This window comes from Crocodylus siamensis, chromosome 2 (genome assembly GCF_052110815.1).
Source record: "Crocodylus siamensis isolate JL-2025a chromosome 2, ASM5211081v1, whole genome shotgun sequence".
NCBI classification, from domain to species: domain Eukaryota; kingdom Metazoa; phylum Chordata; order Crocodylia; family Crocodylidae; genus Crocodylus; species Crocodylus siamensis.
The window spans coordinates 232226664-232249546 of NC_143396.1; the positions used below are offsets into that span (position 1 = coordinate 232226664).

At 41.5% G+C, this 22883-nt stretch overlaps 1 protein-coding gene across 2 annotated transcripts in view; it reads right to left on the reverse strand.

Annotated features, from left to right (window-relative positions):
* The window catches only part of RTF1 (RTF1 homolog, Paf1/RNA polymerase II complex component), a 48163-nt gene that overhangs the window by 18434 nt on the left and 6846 nt on the right, over positions 1–22883 (reverse strand). For both annotated transcript variants that reach the window (XM_090033396.1, XM_090033395.1), the window contains exons 3-5: positions 13310–13457; positions 11208–11412; positions 1952–2066 (exon numbers count right to left, since the gene is read on the reverse strand). In XM_090033396.1, coding sequence (XP_089889522.1) covers positions 1952–2066; positions 11208–11412; positions 13310–13391 — 402 coding nt within the window. In that variant the 5' untranslated portion in view covers positions 13392–13457. The remainder of the gene's footprint in view (positions 1–1951; positions 2067–11207; positions 11413–13309; positions 13458–22883) is intronic.

The following is a 22883-nucleotide window of genomic DNA, read 5'->3' on the forward strand; positions in this document are numbered from 1 at the left end:
GATAGTCTTACCTAGGTATAAAACCCTTCTATCACACCAGATACTAAGTGTTTTGTTTATGCCAGGGATGTCAAAGATACAGCTGACAGGCCAGATCTGGCTCATGAAGCCCTAGGATCTGGCCCACAGGTCTTGGACCAACCCAATGTGCCACATGTGGCATAGCACAAAATGCATGTGAAGATGGTTCAGCATGTGCTGCAAGCAGCGCTTGTCCTGAATGAGTGTTATGTGGTGGTTCCAGGACCAGCATGGGCCCACACACCCTGCCTGTGTGCCATAGCCAGCACACAGGACCAGTCTGGCACAGATGCTGCCTGCAGTGTGTGCCCTGTGTGCTGCATGTGGATAAACTCGCTGATTGCACTGCATGTGGCACAGGGGGCTAATCTGAGATGTATACTGCATGAGGCACCCTGCCACACTGGCTCTGAGTGCTGGTTCTGGGACCAGTCTGGACTGGACCCACAGACCAGCCCCATTCACTGGAGCCAATGCGCGGGGCTGGTCCACTGCAGACACCTCATGCAGTGTATGCCACATGTCGGCTCCAGGGTAAGCCCTGGACTGGTTCTGGTATGCGCGACATCAGCTGCATGTGACACTGGCCCTAGGCACTGGCAGTATTGCCTTTGCTGCCCTACCACCAAATTTCCCAACCCAGGGAGAGCCCCCAGGCCAGGTTCCAAGACTGCCTGCTGCGTTTGCCCCGTGGGCTGGAGGTTGAGCACCCCAGTCCATACTTCAGAGAGCTGTTACTTTTTTGTACAGGCAAAATAGGAGGGCAGGGGGAAGGGGGTAGAGGAGAAATCAGGCCTTTAAAAAAAATGGAGAAGGACTGGTAGCTGTGTGAACCAGGTCAGAATTCCAGAATGTAAGCACTAGCCCCGAGGGGGAAACATATTTGGCAGGAGTTAAATGAATGGCCAAAAGTGCAGGAAAATATAATCAAATGGCTCTGCCACCTAGCACCTGGATGCCAGCATATATGTACTGTATCACACATGGTGTTACTCAGGTAAGAGATGAGGCTCTACAGGCAAAAAAAGGTTCTGTTCTTAACAATAATAAAGTCAATTTTCTTTTTTTTTTTTTTTTTTGTAGGAAAGAAACAAAGAAAAACCTGAGATAGAAGTATTCTAAAATTCTCTCCGCAACCCAGAGGCAAGAAATGCCAACAATCAATGCAGGGATACCAAACGCACAAATTATTTCTCATATGCACAAATTATTGTACAGAACCCTGCACCCTGCTTTTGGCCCACATAACACATATGCATGCAATTTTAAGACTTGAAGGTGACGTTCTCATTAAATGTGAGCACCACAGAGACTGTTTTTTAAGAGCCTCAGAAAGCCACTGTGATGCAGACCAGCTTACATCTCTACCAACTTCAAAAGATTCTATCTACTCTATACCACTGAGGCACTAGGAACACATTAAAGACCAAATGTATTTTTCTACTCTTTTAAAAAATGGCTTAAGTGTTTGGGGTCAAACTCTCTTTAAAAAGTTCACTCCTGGCCTAAGACTAAGTGTGTAAAATTTCAGACAAGCTTCTACATAAAGAAGTGCAAAAAAGAGTCATTCAGAAACAGAATAATTAAGCAACAATTAAAAAAACCTTATTAGAGTATCACAACGGATGCAGCTTGATTTTGTCTTCTTTCCCTTATAATACATTGTGAATAGCTGCTTACACATGTGAACACACACACACAAATTATTTATATATGGCAACTATTCACAATGTATATATTCACACACCTTAAAATATTACCTGTTTGGTAATGCATTCTTTTTTTAAAGGCCAAAAAGAAATAAGTTCCCCTTCCTCCCAACCTAACGGCCATGTTAGGGCATTTTTTGGAAGGATAGCAGGGATATGAAGTGGTATTTATCCCTAGGATAAAAGGCCACTAAGTAGCAAGAATCTGTTGTGTACACTACCTGAGATTCCTGGATCTGTGTGAGCTTTTTTTTCTCCTGCTCTTCCTCTTGCTTTTTCTTTTTCTCTTTCTTCTCTTTCTTTTTCGCTGTTTTAAGTTTCTTCTTTATTTCAAATCTGGCATAAAAAGAGAAAATGAAGAAAGGAGGTAAATATGACTGAAAATTTTGTGAAGCATACAAAAGAGGCAGGGTCACAACACCCAATATTAAGAGCATTAAAAATGATAAAGAGGGGAAGTTTTATGACAGAAGTTGATTTTTTGATCTTGGAATCACTGAAACAGCAAATAAAGTTAAAGACTTCTGATATGCAATCAAAACAGCTGAACTGCAGGAAATGGAGCAGGAGAGTACAGAAATCTAGTAAGAATCAGCAACTGAAAAACAGTTTGAGCTCTCTCTCAAATATATAAGATCCCACTTTTGCCTTTCCAGGAGTTTGCAACATTGTTTGAATTTTCAGACTTATTTATTATGTTACAAAATAGTGCCTGCATGTAATTAAGTTCTTGAGATAACTTAAGGCCCAAAGCCCGCAAGTGTTTCTGCAGTACTACATACAAGCTTTGGCGCTGAACTCTCCGGCTTAAAGTGTGGTTCCAACAGAACCAGAAAAAAGCATACATAAGTGAAAATGTTCTACATTTGCATTTCAAACTTGATTACAGTACTAAAACTCATGGTAAACACTGTAAAACAGCCAGAAAACAGGAAGCTATCCCACAACATTAATTAGTTTTCCAAAAAAACTACTGTAAAGTTTCAGTTTAAATATATGGTAAGCTGAGAGTAGAAGCATGCAGAGAAAAAGGAGACGTGTTCTGGATCAGAGCAGCTGAGTCTGCAGTGGTGGAAAAAAAAAGCAGAGAGAAAAAAAGAAACCAAAATTTGGTATATGTATGACCTCAACATTCACCCGCACAGCATCAATGCTGCAGAGAGCCTTCCCATACATTAAAATTTATCCTCAGGTTGATATTCATCTGTTCCTAAAGACAAGCATCGAGATCTTTTTGTTCAGATAAAGTCCTCTCCACTCCAGTTACATGGCAAAATGTTTGTAGGATTGGGCCCTCATCAAATCAGTATGCTCACTGGAATACTTAACTGTCGGAGAGGCTACGACATATGCTTAGTAATGCATTCTGAAGGAAAATAGCCAAGTAAATCCATTTTACATTTATTGAAAAGATGGGAGACAAGAACTTAATCCCAATCCCACTGCTCAGTCAATGAAGTCTCTGCTACCTTATAAGGAGTCTGAAATTCCCTGTCACCCACTGAGTCTTGAAAGGCCTCTCCTTCTTCAACAAGGATATCACTTGCTACCTATTAGCCACAGCTTCCAAGACACTATTAAGATTTCCATTACTAGCTCAAGGTAACATCTCCCAGCATCCCGCTCACAATGCAATGCATCTCATCATAAGATGAAAGGTCAAGAAACAAAAAGAAGCAGCTGGTCACTGAACAGCTTAGGCCTGCCAAAAATGGGGCTTCCCATTTTCAGAAGGGAGGGGGGCAGGGGCGGGGGAGGAGGAAAGGAGAGGAACAGATTACACAAGACTGGTTCCTCTGAATGACAGTCCACATGCACAATCCTGAATGGGTACGTATGAGCCTTATGCACTTCAGCTCGGAAAATTTTGGCTAGCACCACTGTAGTATGCATATGAACTGACTCTCAGTACAAAACTGAAGACATAATGGATCATGTGTATTTCCCACACCAAGATCCTCTCAACTACCCCTCATCTCCAACTATGGTTGCCAACCCTCCTGGACTGGATAGGAGTCTACTGGAAACAGCATCAATCTCCCGGTGACTATTGAAAGCAAGCTGTGAGATTTTAATAGGATATTTTAAGAAAAAAGTCTCCTAGAATACCTTTAAGGAAAAAAAATTCTCCCAGAATAGGGTTGCCAACTCTGACTGAAGCTATCTCCAACTGGAACTTTAAGCTGCCTACTCAACTGTGATCTTCCTCTATCCATTCAACAACTTTTGGGGTTTAGGCCTGGCTAAAATTATTTTGGTAGATAACTAGCTATAGTGTTCCTTTAATTGCCTGTTGGAAGATTGTGTTCATTCTTAAGAAAAAAACATTTCATATATGTTTTGCACCTGTGATGGGACTATCCCTGCCTAGATCAATCTTTTGTATCAGAGATATACTCCATACAGCATTCTCTCAGCTCCCAGATCTGTAAAGACAGGGAAGCTGGACTATAGTTCTCTCTCCTGAGCTCTGGAGAGAAGTGGCTCTGACCTCAGGTCCAGGAGCCCAAGACCCCTTTGGACTCCCTGCCAGGGAGACAAAGTGCCAGTGCAAGTTTTCTGCCTTAAAGGTTCTTATCAGAACCTTGTTGGGCAAGAATGGGAACTGGTGAGGGAGAAGCAAAGAGTTCAAGGGGTAGATCTCCAACTAAAGGATCCTCCATAAGGAAATCTGCACATCTCCTGCAAGACTGTGGTTCCAGGCAAGTTCAAGTACACAAAACCCTCAAATTAAAGAGCTGGTGCCCACAGTATTGCAGAAACTATGCAGTCACACCAAGTGTCCACCTCCATCATCCTTCAACTTATCTGCACCAAATCTGCTTGTTAAGGTGCACCTTCACTGGCACTGGGGCCTCTACACGACACAGCAGTGCACCTCAATGAGGTCTCCTCCTCCCCTATAGCCTCCTTCTGGTCCACCACTTCAAGTGACAACAGGTAATAATTTAGTAAGCAGCACAGTAGCATCAGTCGGCATTACAGAAACTAGAAAATATTGCTACTCTCCATTCTAATCTGACAGTACCAGAATCTTAACATCATCTATGGAGTTATTTCCCTGACCTTCCTGGTCATAGTCTTATGATGATCATAGTTCAGAACTCACTGGTACTCATGTAGAGTGTTCCCTCTGTACATTTGATTATTCCATGGGGAAGATGGGATCATTGAGACAGCTACTGGAATGAGTCACCTTCTCAGGGTCATGATACCCAGCCTCTAGGTCCAAGCTCCTTACCAGTACAGTTACATTGGCATGGCAGAGTGAGCGGAACAGATGATGCATAAACTGGAGGATATACTGGATTAGCTAGAAGACAGCCCTTCTCTCATCATGGAAGCAGAGAAAACAGAGTGGCAGACTCCAACCACATGCAGCCCACCACATTTTCTGGTAGACAAAAAATATTCCTTCTTTCTATGGGGGGCTGATATTTTTACATCCCATTCAACCCCACAATGTTTTTTTATAGCAGCAAATGAAGAGGTCAGATGAAACAAGAACACATTGAAAAGCAAAACTGTTTACTGGGGAGAACTTGGCAAGCTTCCAGGTCAGGATGAACTACTAAGCTCTGCTGGCAAAATGCGAGTTTCAGGACTACAAGAGACTCTCTTCCATCACAATACTGGAACCTAGAGAATATCTTTGCCGAGCCAAAAAAGTTACATCAGAAGTCCAGCAAAAAGCTACTTGCCAGATAGTCTTGGATATAGTTGATAGCATCTTGATATGTGGCTCCTGCATCAACATGGAAGCTACCATCTTGGCTGTAGGGTTCCCTCAGGAAGTCCAAAATGTGGTCAAAGACCTGCCATCTAAGTGCAGAACTGGCTAGGACCAAGATTGTCAAGGTACTATGTACTTTAAAAGACTCAAGGGCAGCATTCCACAGTCTACATACTGGCACCTAAACAAAATACAACTTCCTTACACCATGCGGAAGACTACAGCTCCAACTGCCTCCTAATCTTTTCACTGAAAGCCTTTGAACCACCTCTGAAGAATCCGTTTTCATAGGCAATAAGCAGCGTCTTTGGCAGCTCTGTTGTTCTTTTTCCACCACCAGACAGAAGCAGCTATTTTCAGTGAAGTATGAGCCTCCTCCACAGATTCCAGGCCACATTATACAACATGGGAACAGTCTTGTTCAAATTCATTCAGATTGAAGTCTGTATTACCACAGACCAGTGGGTCTTGAAAGTCATCTCAGTGCTTGCCACAATAAGAGATCCTCATTCATTTCTGTAGGGCCACAGAAGTTCCCCAACAGCACTGATAAAAGGCCCATCCTGGATCCAAGGAAGCTTAAATTTAATTTAAAATTTAAGATTTCAAGCTCCAAAGTCAAGATGGTGATAACTAGGCATTAGAATCTCTTTCCCAGAACCACAGGCGAGTTTGGTTTGAATCTCTAGATCTTTAAGATGCCTACTTTCACACTGCTACCATATCGGCAAATAGGACATTCCCACAATTCACAGTAGGTCGAAAATTCAGTACAAGGACCTACCCATTCAGTCTATTCACAGCTCCAAAGTTTTTTGCAAAAGGTCCTTCCATTAGTAGTTGTCTACTTAAGGAAGAATAATAGTTCAGCATAGCATTTCTAGATAAGCAACTGGTGAAGGGAAGACCTACAGATATCTACAAAAGCTCGGTGCCTCCTAAGGACAAATGCAAATGAAACAACATCCTTTTACATTCATTGGGACCATCCTTGATGCACTTTCCTCAAGACAGGTACCAGGATCTGACAGAACTGGCCAAGAACATGCCTGCATAGAGAAAGATATCAAGCTATGGACTGGAACAAACTTTGGATATTTCTCTCTGCATAAATATTTGCCCTCCAGATGAGTTGGTCAGACTTAGCAGACATTTTTCTCCAAACCATAAACAAGAGATCAAACTCCATTCTATAGATCTTGTTTTCAAAATGAGGTTCTCTCAGGACCCGCCACTCAAAAGAAATGCCAGGTTCTAGCTCAGAATCACAGCTTTGTGTCTTTCTAATGCCACAGAAGAGCTGCTCTACACTTGAATTCATAATGCACTGGACAGTCAAGTGATATTCAGCCAGTCTCATCCTGCCATATGGAAGCCAAAGCAGTTCTAGTGTCATTTCAGTCCCAAGAGCTTGCAAACACTCTCAAGACAAGGAAAGCATACTACACGCAGAGCTTGACTTGCTTCACCTTTCAGAATGAAAGCTGGATAGCTAAAGTGTACAGCATCCTGCTTTTCCCCAGCTACAGATATCTTGATCAACAGCAAATGGAGCATTACAAGATGGAGCTTCCTGGCCAAATGGGTCGGATTACTAGCCTAGTGGCACAGAACATTCTATGCTCCATGTGAAGCATTTATTCCTGTAGATCTCAAACAAAGAAACCTGTCCCCAGACTCACCATCCAGTCTTGGAAGAGCAGACATTCCACAAAACTTAAGTGTTCCTACTAGTAATGAGATCCAAATCTCAACATAGGACTTAAGTAATTTACATAACAGATTATTGAAACCCTCTGAATTTGTTACCATGTTCCTTTCTATACCGGTTGGAGACAGCATTTCTGGCTGTTATCACCTTAGTGATAAGTGCAGGAGATCCAAGCAGGGATGATGAAGCCCCCTCTTATATGGCATTCAGTCTAGATGAAGTGTCCTTGATAACTCATCCCAAGTTCCTGCCATCATGTATTTCCACCTATCAGATCCACCATCTGATACTTTTCCTGAAGCTTGCTCATCCAGAAACAAGGCGTCACTCCACATTATGGATGTTAGAAAAGCCTGAACCTGCTATTTATATACCTTTTGTCTCCTCAACAATTCTTAGGTCCAGTAAAAAGGATGAAGGATATAGCAGTTCCCAGCTAGAAATTCTCCAAGTGTATCTCTAATTATACAGCCAGGCTACAAAACAGCCGAAGTAAATGATCCTTCAGCAACCAGGGCTCATTCAATCATTCAGGTAGCTTCTATGACATTGTTTAGCAACAATCCCAAAGCTGAAATCTGTAAAGCAGCTCACTAAAACTGAGCCATCTCCAAAACCTTCAGATCAGACGCTGCATTTGCGAAAGTGTTGTTTCAGTCACTGTGCTCTCAAATGTCTGAAATCCTGTCCTTGGACACTGTTTAGGAGTTATTCACAGTGGAACGTGCATATGGATAATCACTTGAAGGAGAAAAACTGCTTACCTTACAACTAGAGTTCAAGATGTGTCTCCATCTTCCCCTCTTCTTTGAAGTCCTGCACATCTGGATTCTGCAGCTGAAGAAACTGAGGTGCAGGAGGTGCTCATCACCACATATACCCTTGGTTCAAAGCACAAGGAGAGGTAGGATGCATGTGCTCCATAGGGGTACTGCTTGCCAAAGTCTCCAAGCTTGTGATCTGTATGTACAACTCCCAGTGGTATGAGCACGCAGATAACACATCTCGAACTCCAGTTACTGTAAGCCGAGCAACTTCTCATTTCCTTTTGTATTACCCTCTGCAGAGTCCGAATTTATTAATCTCAACTCAGGCACAGAGATGACTATCTAAAATTGACTCTTTTTCTTGCCATTTGCATTAAAGGAAACATCCAATAATTCCAGGACTGCGAACGGAGTTAGGAATATAGACTGGATAGAACACAACCCCTGAACTATTTTAAGAAAGTAACAGATCAGAGAAGACTTTGGAAGAAATAGTTACAAACTAGGATCTAGAAAAGGGCAGGCTGGGCCATAGTTATGGTACACACTGGTAATTTGATAGTTGATCATACCAGCATTAACTATAGACCAGAAGTCCAACTTTTATACAAAGAGAAAAGGGGATGGGGAAAGCAACTAGGAAACACGGGGGGTGGGGGGGAGGAGAATCTCTTACACAAAAGTTGAGAGAACAAATATCGTCATTAAATAGCAGGAGGACAGGAAAGATATACACCATAAGGTAGTATACAAGATAAATTAACCGGAAACAAACTCTTGGGAAAAAATGGTAAAAAAGAATGGTAGGAGACCCATGGAAGACTGCAGAGTGGAAAGTTTAAAAATGTAGATGGTTAAAATGTTTCCAGCTTCTGTGCAGCTTAAATGAATTGACTATAAATGCATAGGTAGCTTATGTAGACAATTTCCAGATGCTTCCTCCACAGCTCCCTTCCTCCTATTTGCAGTTTCAAGACCCTTGTCATCCCATCCACAGCTTCCTTTTTTTTTCCTTTTCTGTAGCTCACAAGCATTTCAGGGAAAAAAAAAAAATCTCGGTACCCAACACCACATATTAGGTAAAAACCTGATGTATCCTCTGGTTAACTAACTTCTTCATTTACTAAGTACAGGAGTGAAAGTGATGCTTTTCTCCATTGGTTGTCTAACAAGAAGCATCTAAAGCAGAAGCTTTAATAGTAATTGCCAAATATATCCAGAAGTAAACAACAAATGTTTAGAGAAATGCATAACACTAAAGATAAGTAATGAAAAAGAAACCCTATTGCCTCAAACCCCCAATTTGTCTTGATTGGTGTAGGACATGATTTCCAGTGCATTGGCCACAAACCCACAGAGTAGTGTAGTAAAGCAATCAGGTTTCATTAATGCACACAGGAATTGCTGGAACAGACTGAGTGCATATGTAGTTTTATAGCCTGTTTCCAGTGGAAATTTAACAACTCACTATATACCTCAGTACTGTGGAAAAAGGATCGTTGTTGACCCTGATCTGCTATAACCAGACAACTGATTGCTGCTATTTTTATCCTTCTCTAACTAGACCTCTTCTTGCTCAAGAGTGATAGAGAGATTGCAGCCTACCTATGAGTGGAGGTAGGCAGAAGGTAAACTCACTGAAATCAGGTTTCAGTTCTGGAAGTTATGGACTGTTTACCACAAAAAAGACTCCTCTGCAATCAAGCAACAGAACTCCCAAAGAGGTCTTAGGGGTAAATACCAAAAAAGTTAGACACAAACACATACAGAATCCCCAGTGTGCACTTCTACCCTGACTAAGCAGCCAGTCTATATATAAAAACCAGTCACACCACAGACTGCCCCAAGAAATGAATTCCTACTGTGAAGGAAAAACAAGGCAGGTTACTTCAGAAGCCCTTCTTCCTTTAGTGACTTTTCAAAGAAATGGTAGATCTCCCTTAAGTGAATTGGACTCAAAGGCCACGTCCAATGAGTGCAGATGCGTGGCATATGGTGCTGCAGACCCGTCTGTGGTGCTATACACTACACATGCAAGCATTTTCTGCACTGCTACCTTGCAGCACAGGGGGAGGTTTTTGACCCGAGATCCCAGGGTCAAAAAAGCCCATGCTTAAAAAAAGTGGGGTAATGCATGTGGCAGCACCGTGTGCCACCCAAAACTAGAGCCACGCTCCAGCTGCAAGCCAGCCTTCCCTACACAGCTGCAGCTCCCCGAGGCCCCAAGGTAAGGCAGCTGGCCTCAGCATAGTTGCTGGCTTCAGCATCCCTCACCCCACCCAGAGTAACCTGCCATGTGCCAGAGTGTGTGTGGCACAGGCGTAACCCAGGGACAAGTGTCACTTCTACCTGTCCCCAGGGAAACAAGTGTCCGTGTTTGTCTGGATGCACCCAGAGATCAGCTGTGGCTTCTTATAGAGATGTGCTCTATCCTAATATCTAAACCAGTGGTTCTCAATCTTTTTGGACTCAAGGCACCACTCAGTGGACTTGAAGCATTCCTCTGTAACTTTTGTTTTTGAAACTGGATGCCACTCAAGCCACAAATTTAGAGATGACAGAGCTCGCTTTCCTGCAGAGGGGCCTGGCTGTACGATATGGCATCATCCAGGCTGCAACAAGCATTAGCCTGCACTTATGCACTTAGTTTATCTGCTCATCTGCTAACACCTCACAGTACCCTTCAAAAGATTTGTTGACACCGCAGGGTTGACCCTGGTTGAGAATCACTGATCTAGAATGATTTCACCTCCATCATGAATAATAGCCTACATTTCAATAATTTTATTTAACATAACTCCCCAAGTTTAATTCCTTTGCTCCACTGCTTTACACTCATGTAGTGTGCTACATGAGAAAGTCTATCAACTGCTGTTAAGCCTGTCAGCAAAAATTCCAAGTGATTCTTCTTTCACGTTCTTTCCTTTTTTTTCCCTTTTAAAAATATCTTAAATACAGAAAGATATTAGTGTAATATCAAGGCAGCAAGCTACAGCTGACAGAAGCAACAATTACAACATTTAAAGACTTCCAGCACTGCTTTGTCACCTGGACCATGCAGTATTTTCTATTTCTTTTTCCATATGAGTTTTACAGAAGACAAAATATAGCGGTTATGCAAATCTGCTGCGTTGATGTTGCTCTATAATGTATGATTTCAACAGTGTAATTGGGATGGTAGATTAACAAATTTTGATTTAATATATCATAATCCATGCCACATTCTACCCAAGTTAAGATATACAACCAGTAATTCATCATCTCACCTTCTCTTCAACACTTCCCTCTTCTCTATCCGATTAAACAGTTCCTGCTCCCTCTCTTTCTCTGTCATCTGCTCTAGCCGAGCTCTGTCTTCCTCATCTCCCATAAGGTCCTCTCCATAGCCATCATGGAATTCCTCATCTTCAGAGGATGAATCTGAATCAGAGCTGGAGGAAGAGCTGTTGCTTTCAGAGTCAGACACCTCACCTGAAATCAAACCATAGGACAGTTGCACTGAACTGGGGTAAAACTAAAGTTGCTCAGATGACAAGGGATGTGAAACATTAGTCTTCCATTATTCTTATTTCATGCTATTGCTTCTGAATGAAAGTCAAGCATGTTCTACAAGATATCATGCAGTCCAAGAACTCAACAGAAATTAAGTATTGTGGAGGAGCAGAGCAGTAGCAACATCATAATTATGAATGCAGCAAAAAATTAATTTTGATAATGGCACTTAATTTTTCAGAAATGCAGGATTAACAAATTGTTAAGCAGGACCCTGTACTTGAATGTTTGATGTGGGTATGGTACAAATCAGGTTATAAATGCTGAATTATAAGACTATCAAAAGTCTTAGCAGTTTTTTGTTTTTTTAATTAGTTGCAACACCTCTGTACTCCTTTTAGCAAAAGGAAATACTTGGGAGTCAAATTCTGCCTCATCCGTTATTCTACATCTGCTAAGAAGAACACCACCACTTAGAGGTGGAACCAGTATTTTAAAATCTTCCTCTCACCACCCTAACATGAACATGAAGCTGATATACTAAACACTGTCAACTTTCCCCACCATTACAGCTGATATGCTAGTATTGCATCTGGATGACAATGTTACTGTGTAATCTCTGCTTTAGATTGCACAGTCTAAGCAGAAAAACTTGTCCTTATTGAGGGATAGTTATTTTAGTGGAGAACGAACAAAATATGTAAACATTTCACCTGCCCTGATGGCAAACTTTCATTATCCTCCTATCACTTTGCAAACCAACTTCAGTTACAGGCGAGAACAGCAAACAAGTCCCCGATGCGATGATCCCAAATACTACCTATATTTCAATGTTAATAGCCTGGTATCTCTCACATTCCAGAAAGTATTCTGCTTTAATTTTGGCAAACATTACTGTTCAGGTTTTAAATTGGAGGGAGTGTCTGATGAAGGTAGGGAGGGTATTGCTTATTGCTATGTGTTGAAAACAGAGCTGGTAACCCATGAGGGTTTTTTTTTTTTTTTGCCCTGAGGGGGCGGGGGGGGAATAATCAACATTATTATAAGAATAATACAGGCAATAAATAATATAGGAGACTTCTCCCTACACTTATATTCATGCTTTTAAGGTTCACAGTGGGCAAGATGTGTCTTGATATCTGTAACTGATTTAAAAAGGTTTTTTGTTCGTATTAATGTGAATTTTAGCACCTTCCACTCAAATTTCTGGTACTTGCAACAGTCTGAGAAAGCATACTAGATTAAACAACCCACTTGCTTATTCCTATGTCAGAAGCTTTTTCCACAAATACTTAAAATGAGACACTTTCACTTTACAAGTGCAAGAAAAACAGCATCAAAATGACGACATAACATACAAGAATAATTAGGAACACATAACTGAACATTCCCCATAAAGCACAGTACCTGCTATGAAAGTCAAAGAAAAGGTTTATATGGAAGTCTGAGCAAGGAATGAGGAAGAACTAAAGATAAGGCTTGAAATGTAGGGATAAAGCAAACTGAAAAAGCTAAAAAGGGAGTGAGGGGAACCCTCTGATCTCCCCCATCTCTAGTTTCTGCAACTCAAAGCAGAGAATTAAATTAGCTTTAATATTTTATGTTAAATGTAACATTTAGTTGCATTTGTATTAAGTACTTTCAGCATGCTGTATACTGAATTACATGCAGTCTGAGATGAGATTCAAGCCTGTGACAAATTTAGAAATTACTTGACTGGGAAAACCTTCCAGAATACTAGAAGCACAAAACAAATACTTGAGAAAAAAATGGAGACAATTTTGGGTATTCTGGATGTTCAGTTAACTGCATTAAACATGGAAAAAATGGTCATTTAATTGAGTAGTGCTATGAGCTACTGCCTACATGTTCTTACCTTCTTCAGGTGCTGAGCTCTCAGCAGAGCTGTCTTTATCTGAGCTGCCTGAAGAGGCAGCTCTGTTAGTCTGTTTCTTCATAGCTGCCTTCTTCTCTGCTTTTCCAGCTTTTCCCTTCTTTTTGTTTTTGGAACCCCCAACAGTCCACTGCAAAGTAAGAGGAAAGGAACAAATTGAGAGACAGGCACTGAAAAACCTTACCCTAAAAAATAATCCAAATTCACCACAGCACAAACTTGGAAGAAGCAGTCCAATAAACCTGACAACTGGAAACCAGTGCTTCAGGGAGAGTGAAACAAACAGAATATACATCTAACCGGATCCATCATATAAATGCCAGTCATAAGTTTTCACAAGTTAGCAACATGAACCAGTTGGCAGTACACACTTAAATAAGGGTCAAGAAGGCTAAAAAAAAAAAAAAAAATGTTGTTGTTCTATAGCACTCTACAGAAAGTCTGAGCACGGAGGACATTTTCCCAGGAAACAAATATTACAAATATAGCTGGACACCTCCTTAGTGTCCTGTTATTCAACAGAAAAAAAAGATGGCTGTTTCCAAATAAGATTTATTCAGACAACATACTTCAAATTTCACAAAGGGCAAGAAATAAAGACAGTTTTGCAAAAAAACACCTTCTACTAGAAGTAGACAGAACAGACGGACATTTTTTGTCCAGAGTGCATCTCTTCTTGCTCAAAGATTAATGCAGGAAACAGTATATTAACACAAAATACTTCACATATTTAAGAGGCACACTAATAACTTCAGGAGGGATCATTAATTCTCCACATTTTCTATTTAGAGGTCTTAGCCTTCATATTCCCTCAGCATCCTTTTTCTGTTCCTAATATTCTTGGACTATAAGCTTTCTGGAAGAGGGAATTTATATCTTGGAGGCTCAGATAACATCTAGCATACTGTGGGACTACCAGGAAACAATTTAGTGTTTATAATGTCATTTCCAATTAGCTTTCTTCTATTTCTTCCTGTCCAGTTAGTCACAATGACTGATAGACCAAACAGAATATTCTAGGATCATTTAATAAAGGAGTAGTCTCTCAATTTTATATGGTCCCTTACTAGCTTCAAGGAGTTCTGTGCTTTGGGAAATTCCTACTGGATGTGAAAGAAGGTTGTTTAGCTCCAAAGATTTAACATTTTAAAAACTTATTTTACTACCACACCTTCAAGGTCTTCTAACTCTGCCCAATTTAAAGATGCCCATAATTTGCATTTAGCTTGAATCAAACCAAACTGGAACATCTGAAGTCACTTTTTCAAAAACAGTCACCATCATTCCCACTGAACTATCGGTTTCCTCTTTCAAAATGAAGATGATTTTTAGCTCTTCTAAACCCCAACTTTCCAAATTCCTCAGGATACAGACAGCTTTGATCAATTTGATTTCCTGATAAGGGACAGCAAGAGTACCTCACTCTTTTTCTTCCATCACCTTTGCCAGTGTTCTCAGAATGCCTCCTTGCCTTCAAGGTACCAGCAGACATTCAACAGAGTCTGCTAAGTAGCTGTGCTTCTCTCTTACCTACATTTATTTTCCTTTCTGCATCCACAAATGGAAGTTATTTAGCACTGTCCTACCCATTCTCCTCTTATAAGTGACCCCTTAAAATTGTCCCTTTTCTCATTATATTGCAAGATAGGACCCATCACTGATCTTTTTATTTTAATGATAGTATAAAAGAAACCAGGTTCTTTGTAGGATGAAGTTCTGAACCCCTCTGCAGAAATAAAGGTTTGTAAAGTATAAAGGGAACATACAGAGCCACAGCAAATTGCTACACAGGACCACTGAAGTATTCCAGCTGTTTACTGTAGCTTTTATTTTTAAGGGTGTTACTTCTCTGATCAGCTATGCAGTTTCCTAAATCAGCAAGGTGATGCAAACTAAAAGGGTTGCAGTAACACCCAGATACAAAAATAACAGGGTTCTACTGTAAAACAAAAATAATATACATTGAGTAATATAGATCAAGTTCCAAGCACTGCAAATTCAAACCAATGCAGAAACACATTCATCTCAACACCTCAAAGGAACTACTATGAATATTAACGATATCTAAAAACCCTAGAATAGTGCAATTTGACAGATGGTAGAAGCACCTTGCTAGTCAACGTACTTCATGCTCTGAGCATTCGTGTACAAATTTCACTTAAATTCACAGATGCCAGAAACCTGCAACAACTCCGTAGTTCCTTCACAGGATTCCCCCCCTCACCCCCAAAATAACATGATTATTAAAAATCAGCAAAAAGGAAGTGAACCAATAGTTTCCGTCACTCTCATTTCCAACTTACAAAATGTTGATACAGCTCAGCTGAAATCAGACATTTGCAGCAGACAATGCACTGGTTACCAAGTAGCTATGTCTCTTACAAACTTCCCTGAACAGACCGGACTAGGAATAAAAGCCAAGGACTACTACATGATAACCCCTTAAATCTATCCTAAACCAGAAAAGTTTACACTGGTTACGAGCTGGGGTAATATCAACCTAGGCAAAATCTCTCAGGAAAGACTTGGTATGCACAACACCACACACCTACATCACCTATTAGACTGCCAGCTGTGTTCCCATATTGCTTTGTGCCCTCCTCTGACTTGGCTACTCTGTTTATCTGTGTAGTAGCCTCTACTGTTCTAGGAACAGTGACTCGATACCACGTTCCAGTTTGTATTTGGATATTTGACAAAGCTCTTTTTCGTCTTGCACAGAGTCTAGGAATCACCACCTTCAGAGCTTGCCTGTATTGCTTTTCTGTGAACATGCCGTAGTCAAGGCATCTCTGGCACTACTGAGTGAAGCTGAAGCTCAGCCAGCCCTGGGGAAAAAAAGGCCAAAGCCAAGACATGTACACAGCCACACACATTAAAGAAAGAGAACCTAAAAGGCACCATAGACAACCACATCCTCTTGGGTACTGGGCAAACCACCTCCCCATACTATGAAGAGCTAGACAGGATCTTGGCAAGAGACACCACTAGCACCAAGTCCCAATTCATGACAAAACAGAAGCTAGCATGGAGAGACTATGAACATCAGATTCAGAGTCCATATGCCGGGTACCAGGGTACCCAAAGACTATACCTCCTGCCAGCCAGACCAACACTCTTGACAGCACACCAGCCTGCCAAGAAGAATGCTGTCACTGTAACTATCAACACATGCTTAGTTAGAGGTCAACTGGCTTTTATTTATGTTGCTGGTGCTACCATTGTAATTGAAAAGCAATGTTCCTTCCATGTTCCACTTCCTTTCCCCATGTGTGTTCAAGATCACAGCTGCTGAAAACTACATCCACACAACTTCTCTCACGCTTCAAGCCAAGTCCTCTTCACTGCTTTACACCTGTCTGCCACGCCACTCTGCTATTTTTCCCAGCCTCACAAGGTTCCAAAACAGCAAATTCAAAAATAAGTGCAGAGCAACATTCTACAGTGCTGCTCTTTGTACTGAGCAATGAACCTTAAGGTAACTTAGTGACAAAAAACTGGACCAGAATAATCAGTTCACAAGTTTTTCTCTAGCACTGTAAAAATCAGCTACAAGTTCCCCAAAAACCTAGAGCAGACTACTATTAATAGCTATGAAAATTACTCAGATATAGAAGACAATATCATTAAAACCTTCCCCAGAAGCAGACAGAACCTCAACCACTGTGGAAAAGCATCTATAAGCCCAGTAAACCTAGAGCATATTCCAATGAAGAGATAAGAAACCTGAGATTCAGAAGGCACTTTAGCAAGCTTCACATTTCAGGGCAGGGCTGCCTTATTCCTGGACCTCCATTCATACTGGACCTCTGACCAGAATGGTGTCACTAACAGTAATGCTTAACTCCCTTGACCTTTTCAGAGATTTGACTTTGCTTTTTGTCTTGCTGAGCAGAAAGACATCCTCCAGTGTTTTAACGACTGAGGAGATGCCTGTAGTTACCAACCTCTCCCAACATGCCTAAAAATCATTCCCTACCCAACCAATAGCACCCTCGGTTAACAAGCCATAGCACTAAAGTAGGGTCAAGCCAAAGGACACACCAGAGAAAGTGAGCAATAGGACACCTGCCCATCCTCAAAACAGTTCCTTCACACTGCAAGACAAACCTCCTAACCAAGCCAGTCAGGAACAAAGCCAAAGCATAAAGCAGCAGCTCAGTTGACAAACCCTGACCTACACCACTACTCCCAAATCAGCACCATAAAAGTAACAGGGGACCCCAATGGGGTGGAAAAGCAACAGGCAACCCCAAAGCCTGTCATTAAATCACAGCTTTAGGTTCTCTGCAAGGGTGAAAGCAAGCAGTATAGGAGTCAAGATGAAAGACGACCACCAAATCTATCAAGATTAAGAAACACTCTGGAAATAGCATCTTAAAAAACTTAAGTGGGAAGTGATCCTAGCCCCTACCTTGGGCAAATTCAAGGAGTTGGATGATCACCTGTCTGGGGTCTTCTGAACCCAGCATTCATTCCTGCCTGCGGCAGGGGGTCAGGCTAAATGATCTGTTCAGGTCCCTCCTGACATTAGTTACTATGAAACTATGAGGGGACACATGCACCCAGCCTATGAAAACCAAAACAAGAAAAACAGCAGCTGCAGCAGCATTTGCTTAGTTTCTTGCTTTCTAAGGTGACCCCTACAGTCTCCAGACAGTGGTCCACCATCTAGCAAACTTTGAGAACCTGCAAGAAGTACAGCAAAGAGGAAATGTTAGATTAACCTGCAATCACCAGCAAAACACAGCAAAGCAACAGATGATTGGTGAGAATACCAGAAAAGAAAAAGCATGCATGATATTGGCTAAGAAGGGCTTCAACCAGAACAAAGAGCTGGCATAAACAAGGAAACTCTTGGGCTGGTCAAGAACAACAACCATTTGTGAACCAGATACAGTGTTTAATGCTGGAAATCTCAAAGATCAGAAGTGACCAAGATACAACCTGCAGGCCAGATTCAGCCCACAGAGCCACATAATCAAGCCTGCAGGGCTCCACAGAGTTCTGTAATGTTGATGAAATGCAAGCAGCAGCAGCTGCCACAGCAATTAATGGTGGCAGGATGGGTAGCAGATTTCTGGACCTATGGTGAGCCCACAGGCCAGAAATTTGGAAGTGGGGGGAGCAATATCTGGTACAGCTCCAGAAGATGCAGCAATTAACTCACCTAGCCTATGAGGTTGGCCCTGTAGGCCACTCACTAAGATCATCTGCAGTGCTAGAGACAGTGACCACCATTCTGTTTCTATCTTCCCCATCCTTTGCCTCAAACCAACAGCAGCTGTGTCCATTACAGGTTCAACCACTCCTGGGTTTCCAGGGGTTAGAAAACATTTGGGTGCTGCTATCAACAGCTCTGGAGTAGCATGGTCTCCAAAGAGTCAGACAAAAAAAAAAAAAAGAGCACTCAGTGGGAATCCAACAGCTTTGACCCTTCCAATCCCACCTTGCACACAGAATAGGATATTCGTGTTGTCCTTTCTCCAAGCTCTTCCCCTCCTACTAAGCTCAGAAGTTCCAAACCCCCAACACAATTCATATTGCTCATACAAGTGCAACATTAAGTCTTCCAGCATCCCCACAACCTGGTTCACTGCATTCTTACACATCTGCCCCAGGTCCCACCATTTGTTTTCCACTTGTATTCTCTGCTGCCCCTTAAATAAAAGTTCTCTCTCATTTAAAGAAAACGTTATTGTTTTAAATGTTGTCAATAGTTGTACCTTAATAAAGCTGGGGGGGTTGGAAATCAAGCAAAAGCAAGCAGCCTACAAAGCTATACACTGCTGTTAAGGCTAAAAACCAAGCAGCTTCACATTTCAAGAACTTGAAAGCACGTATAGCAGAAGTCCCTACAGAGAGAGGTCACCTGCGCAGGTCCGTAGGCCTAGGCATTCAATGTTATAACCCAAGGGAAGCATGCAGGAAACATGCGTAGACTGACCTTAAGAGACAGATGAATTCCCAAGGCAAGAAGGGTGTACCCAGGCTTCAGCTTGTTAAATTTTGGCTGCCCAAATCCAGAATCCAAACAGAGACTTAGAAGTTTACACTTCTCTAGACAGACTCCCAAGTCTTCCCAGTCCAGGTGACTCTGGGGGCTTTCATTGAGGAGTGACTAGAACACTGGCCACTCAAACCATCATGCCTACCTCCTCACTGTACGTCTCAGAGGGCTAGGAGGTAGCAATCTGGTTCTCAGAGATGTGTGGAATACCACTATATAACACCTAGCTTTATACTCTTCATCCATTTCCAGCATACCAGCACAAATGCAGCTGTAAGTCTCCCAAAGATGTATTCTATCATCAGTTTGCAACTTTTAAGGCAACAGCTTTTTTTTTTTTTCCCCTGTTATCCTGTTTATCACTCAGCATCAGGCCTCATCAGCCATGACACCAGAGGGTAGACAGGGATCCCAAGGATAAGGGGAGGGATGCTCATGATATTAAGAGGAAGATTAACAGGAGTTCTAGCAAACTGCCCTCTGTTCATTAAGGCTAACAGGCAGATGTGGCCAAACGTTCTAGCATCAAATCCTTCTCCAGGCTGACCTGCATTAATGTGAATGAACCAGCTGTAATGATCAACAAGACTCTGAGATGCAACAGAAGAACTCCTTCCTATTTAGGAAAGATGAGGCCTAACTGGATTGGGAACGCGTCTCCAAGGCAACTGGGGAACCCCATCCATGGGAAGACGTCAATATTATCTTTAGGTTTTGCAAGTCTTAATGTGCAGAATGAACTTTTCCATGGTGGAACACGCCTCCTGCACAGCAGCCCTAATGACTGGAGTTTACACTAAAATTGATCTGCAACAGACAAGTAGGTTGTGAGTGTACAGATGATTATGGCTATTCCCTTCTCTATGAGGGGAGGAGGGGGAGGGAGAACCCCAAACCAAGAAGTCATATGTTGGTATGCAGTTTCTACAAATGTAGACTTAAATCAGCCGATTCCAGGAAAATGGCCTTCCTGACACTCTCCAGGCACTGCTGATCACCACAGCTCTGCAGTACAAATCTATCCCAAAAGTTCACATTTGTAGCTCAGACCTGGAATCAGTGATCCACTGACCAAAGGCGGTCTAGGACAAACCCTTCTGATTTATCTGGGTTCCATCATACCTGGCCGTCTCATCATCATCATATATCAGCAGGCCACTAAAGCCCATAAACTGCTATGTAAGGGCAGCCATTGCCATAAACACAGCTGCTGATATGTCTAATGCAACATTAACCTTTGCTATTGCCTACTGATGCACTGAAGGGCTACCCCAGGTGTTTTAACTGACAGCCAAAACCCTCAGTGTTCGAGATCTGTTGAGTGTTTCTCTATTAATACACTAACTAGCTTGCAATGCAGTTCATCTGTTCTTATGTTTCTACAGTTTGAAAACAGTGCACACTCTCAGAAGAGGCCACAAGAGGAATAATGGGATTTTTAGCACTGGATCCTCAGATATACAACACAGATTTTCTGCCACCTTCTAATACATATCCTATCCAGTGATACAGCAACTTTTCCTTAAGATATGAGGCCCTGAAATGACCATGCACTGCTGTTGGTGCAACCCAGGCCAACCTTCTCCCCACCAAGCAGAACAGAAGAAATGTTCTATTAGTGCAATTCAGCTAACTCATTATGGCTTGCCACCAAGCTGTTAGTGCTCAAGGCTTCCTGTCTTGAGGCAACTCCATTAGTGTACCAATGAGGCACTGTTCTCACCCAAATTGAGAAGCCAAAAGAACAAGTTATGGCAACGCCTACTCCGAGCAGAAACAAAAATCTAGGGAGGTAATACACCTGAAACTGGATAATTGCCCAAAAGAGAAAGCAGATTTGAGCACTGAAGACTGCATAAAAATTCAGCAGGAGAAGCTAAGGGTATTTATCATGGTTACCTTCTTACTAAGGTTCTCTCTCTGCTACATACAAGACATTTTAAGTCAGAACCTGTATTCATGCAAAGAAAATCTACTGCAATGATAAAGATGCATCAATAGCATACTGTGTATCAGATGCATCTACTTCAATTTTAAAACTGACATAGGTGAAAACAGCACTGTTCACTGTTTTCCTTGGAGGTTTGCAATGCACGTATCTTTTCCTATTTTGCACATACTGGATTCAGAGGTTTGTAGAAATGAGGCAGTTCAAAGCCACGTTTCAACATTAAGTTTGAGAACACAGACAAAACAGAGATTTTCTTTCCCCATTTAATTTTTGTTTTTTATATACAGGTGTCCAAAAACTAAATCCAGATACCTGTGTAAAGTGACAGGAAAATCTGAAAGATCGTGAACTGGAAGATTTTTTTTCCTATTCAAGAAATATACCAGACTTAAAATCTGAATGTATACACAAAATGAACTCCAACACGCTTAGAACAAATTAATCATAAAGTACATAACTACCTGTACCAAAAGGTTAAAAAAAAAAAAGCGGACTTAATAATACCCAATTATTTTATAGCATTTTTCCTCTGTAGCTCTTAAAGGTATTAAATAGGATATAAAGCCACTGGAATGCAGCATGAGAACATCAGCCTTTCCTCTTCTTAATCATTAACATTAATACAGCTTCAATAATCAATCTTTTTAAACATCTCAGCAGATGAACTATAGCCAATCATATTCTTATTCATATTTGCTGGAAAAACTGTGTACCAACTCCTGGGAGTTTGAGAGAATGGCTCCTTATCACTGGTCTATGCTACTGATTTTCAGATTAAGATGTTCTTCCCTAGGCCTAAAGAAGTATTCAAAAATTTCATCAGAAACTTCTTAAGAGTAGAATGAGTTATCTCACCCCACCATCTGCAAGAGGTTTGCAAAGCCATCTGTAACGTTTCAACAGAATATTTTATTCAGCTAGTGCATAAAGAAGGTGCATTCTTCTGTCTTAGTGGGTCATTTGTTTCAATTTATAAAGCTAAATTGAACACCTACCCCAAGCTCTAGGATCCCTAGACAGTAAAGGACAGATTAAAACAAGTCCAACAGCCAGGCCTGACTAAACAGAAAGAGCCAAACCCTTAGAGCAATAAAGATATGAAATATTTTGCTGAACTGCAGCCATCCTCCCCTTCCTCAACAGCCCTGATAAAATGGTGTGCTCTACACCTCCAGTGTGTGATTGCTGCATCTGGGCTACTTCAGGCTGAAGTTCTTTACACAGTATAGACAAGGGCAGATGGTTCTAAAAGCTAGTGCCCACCACAGAGATTATCCTCAGTTCTAAATCCACCCCTCTTCTCAGGCAGCTCTAACTGAAGCACCTCCACTTCTCTCAGCTGCAGAATTATCATACAGTGAGAGCACCTGTTCTATGCAGGAAGGCCACAAACTGTTTAAGTAATCGATTAATTTTCTACTTAACTGTCAGTATACATAACATATGATTATAATTTGGTATTTGCTTAATCCCAAAAGAAGAAAGAATTATTTTGGAAGCCACTTCCTCTTGGTGCCTCAGAAACCAGCTTCCCTTTACAAAACCAGCAATCTATACACAGTAGTTCAAAGAATACTGTAGTGACTATATTCTTC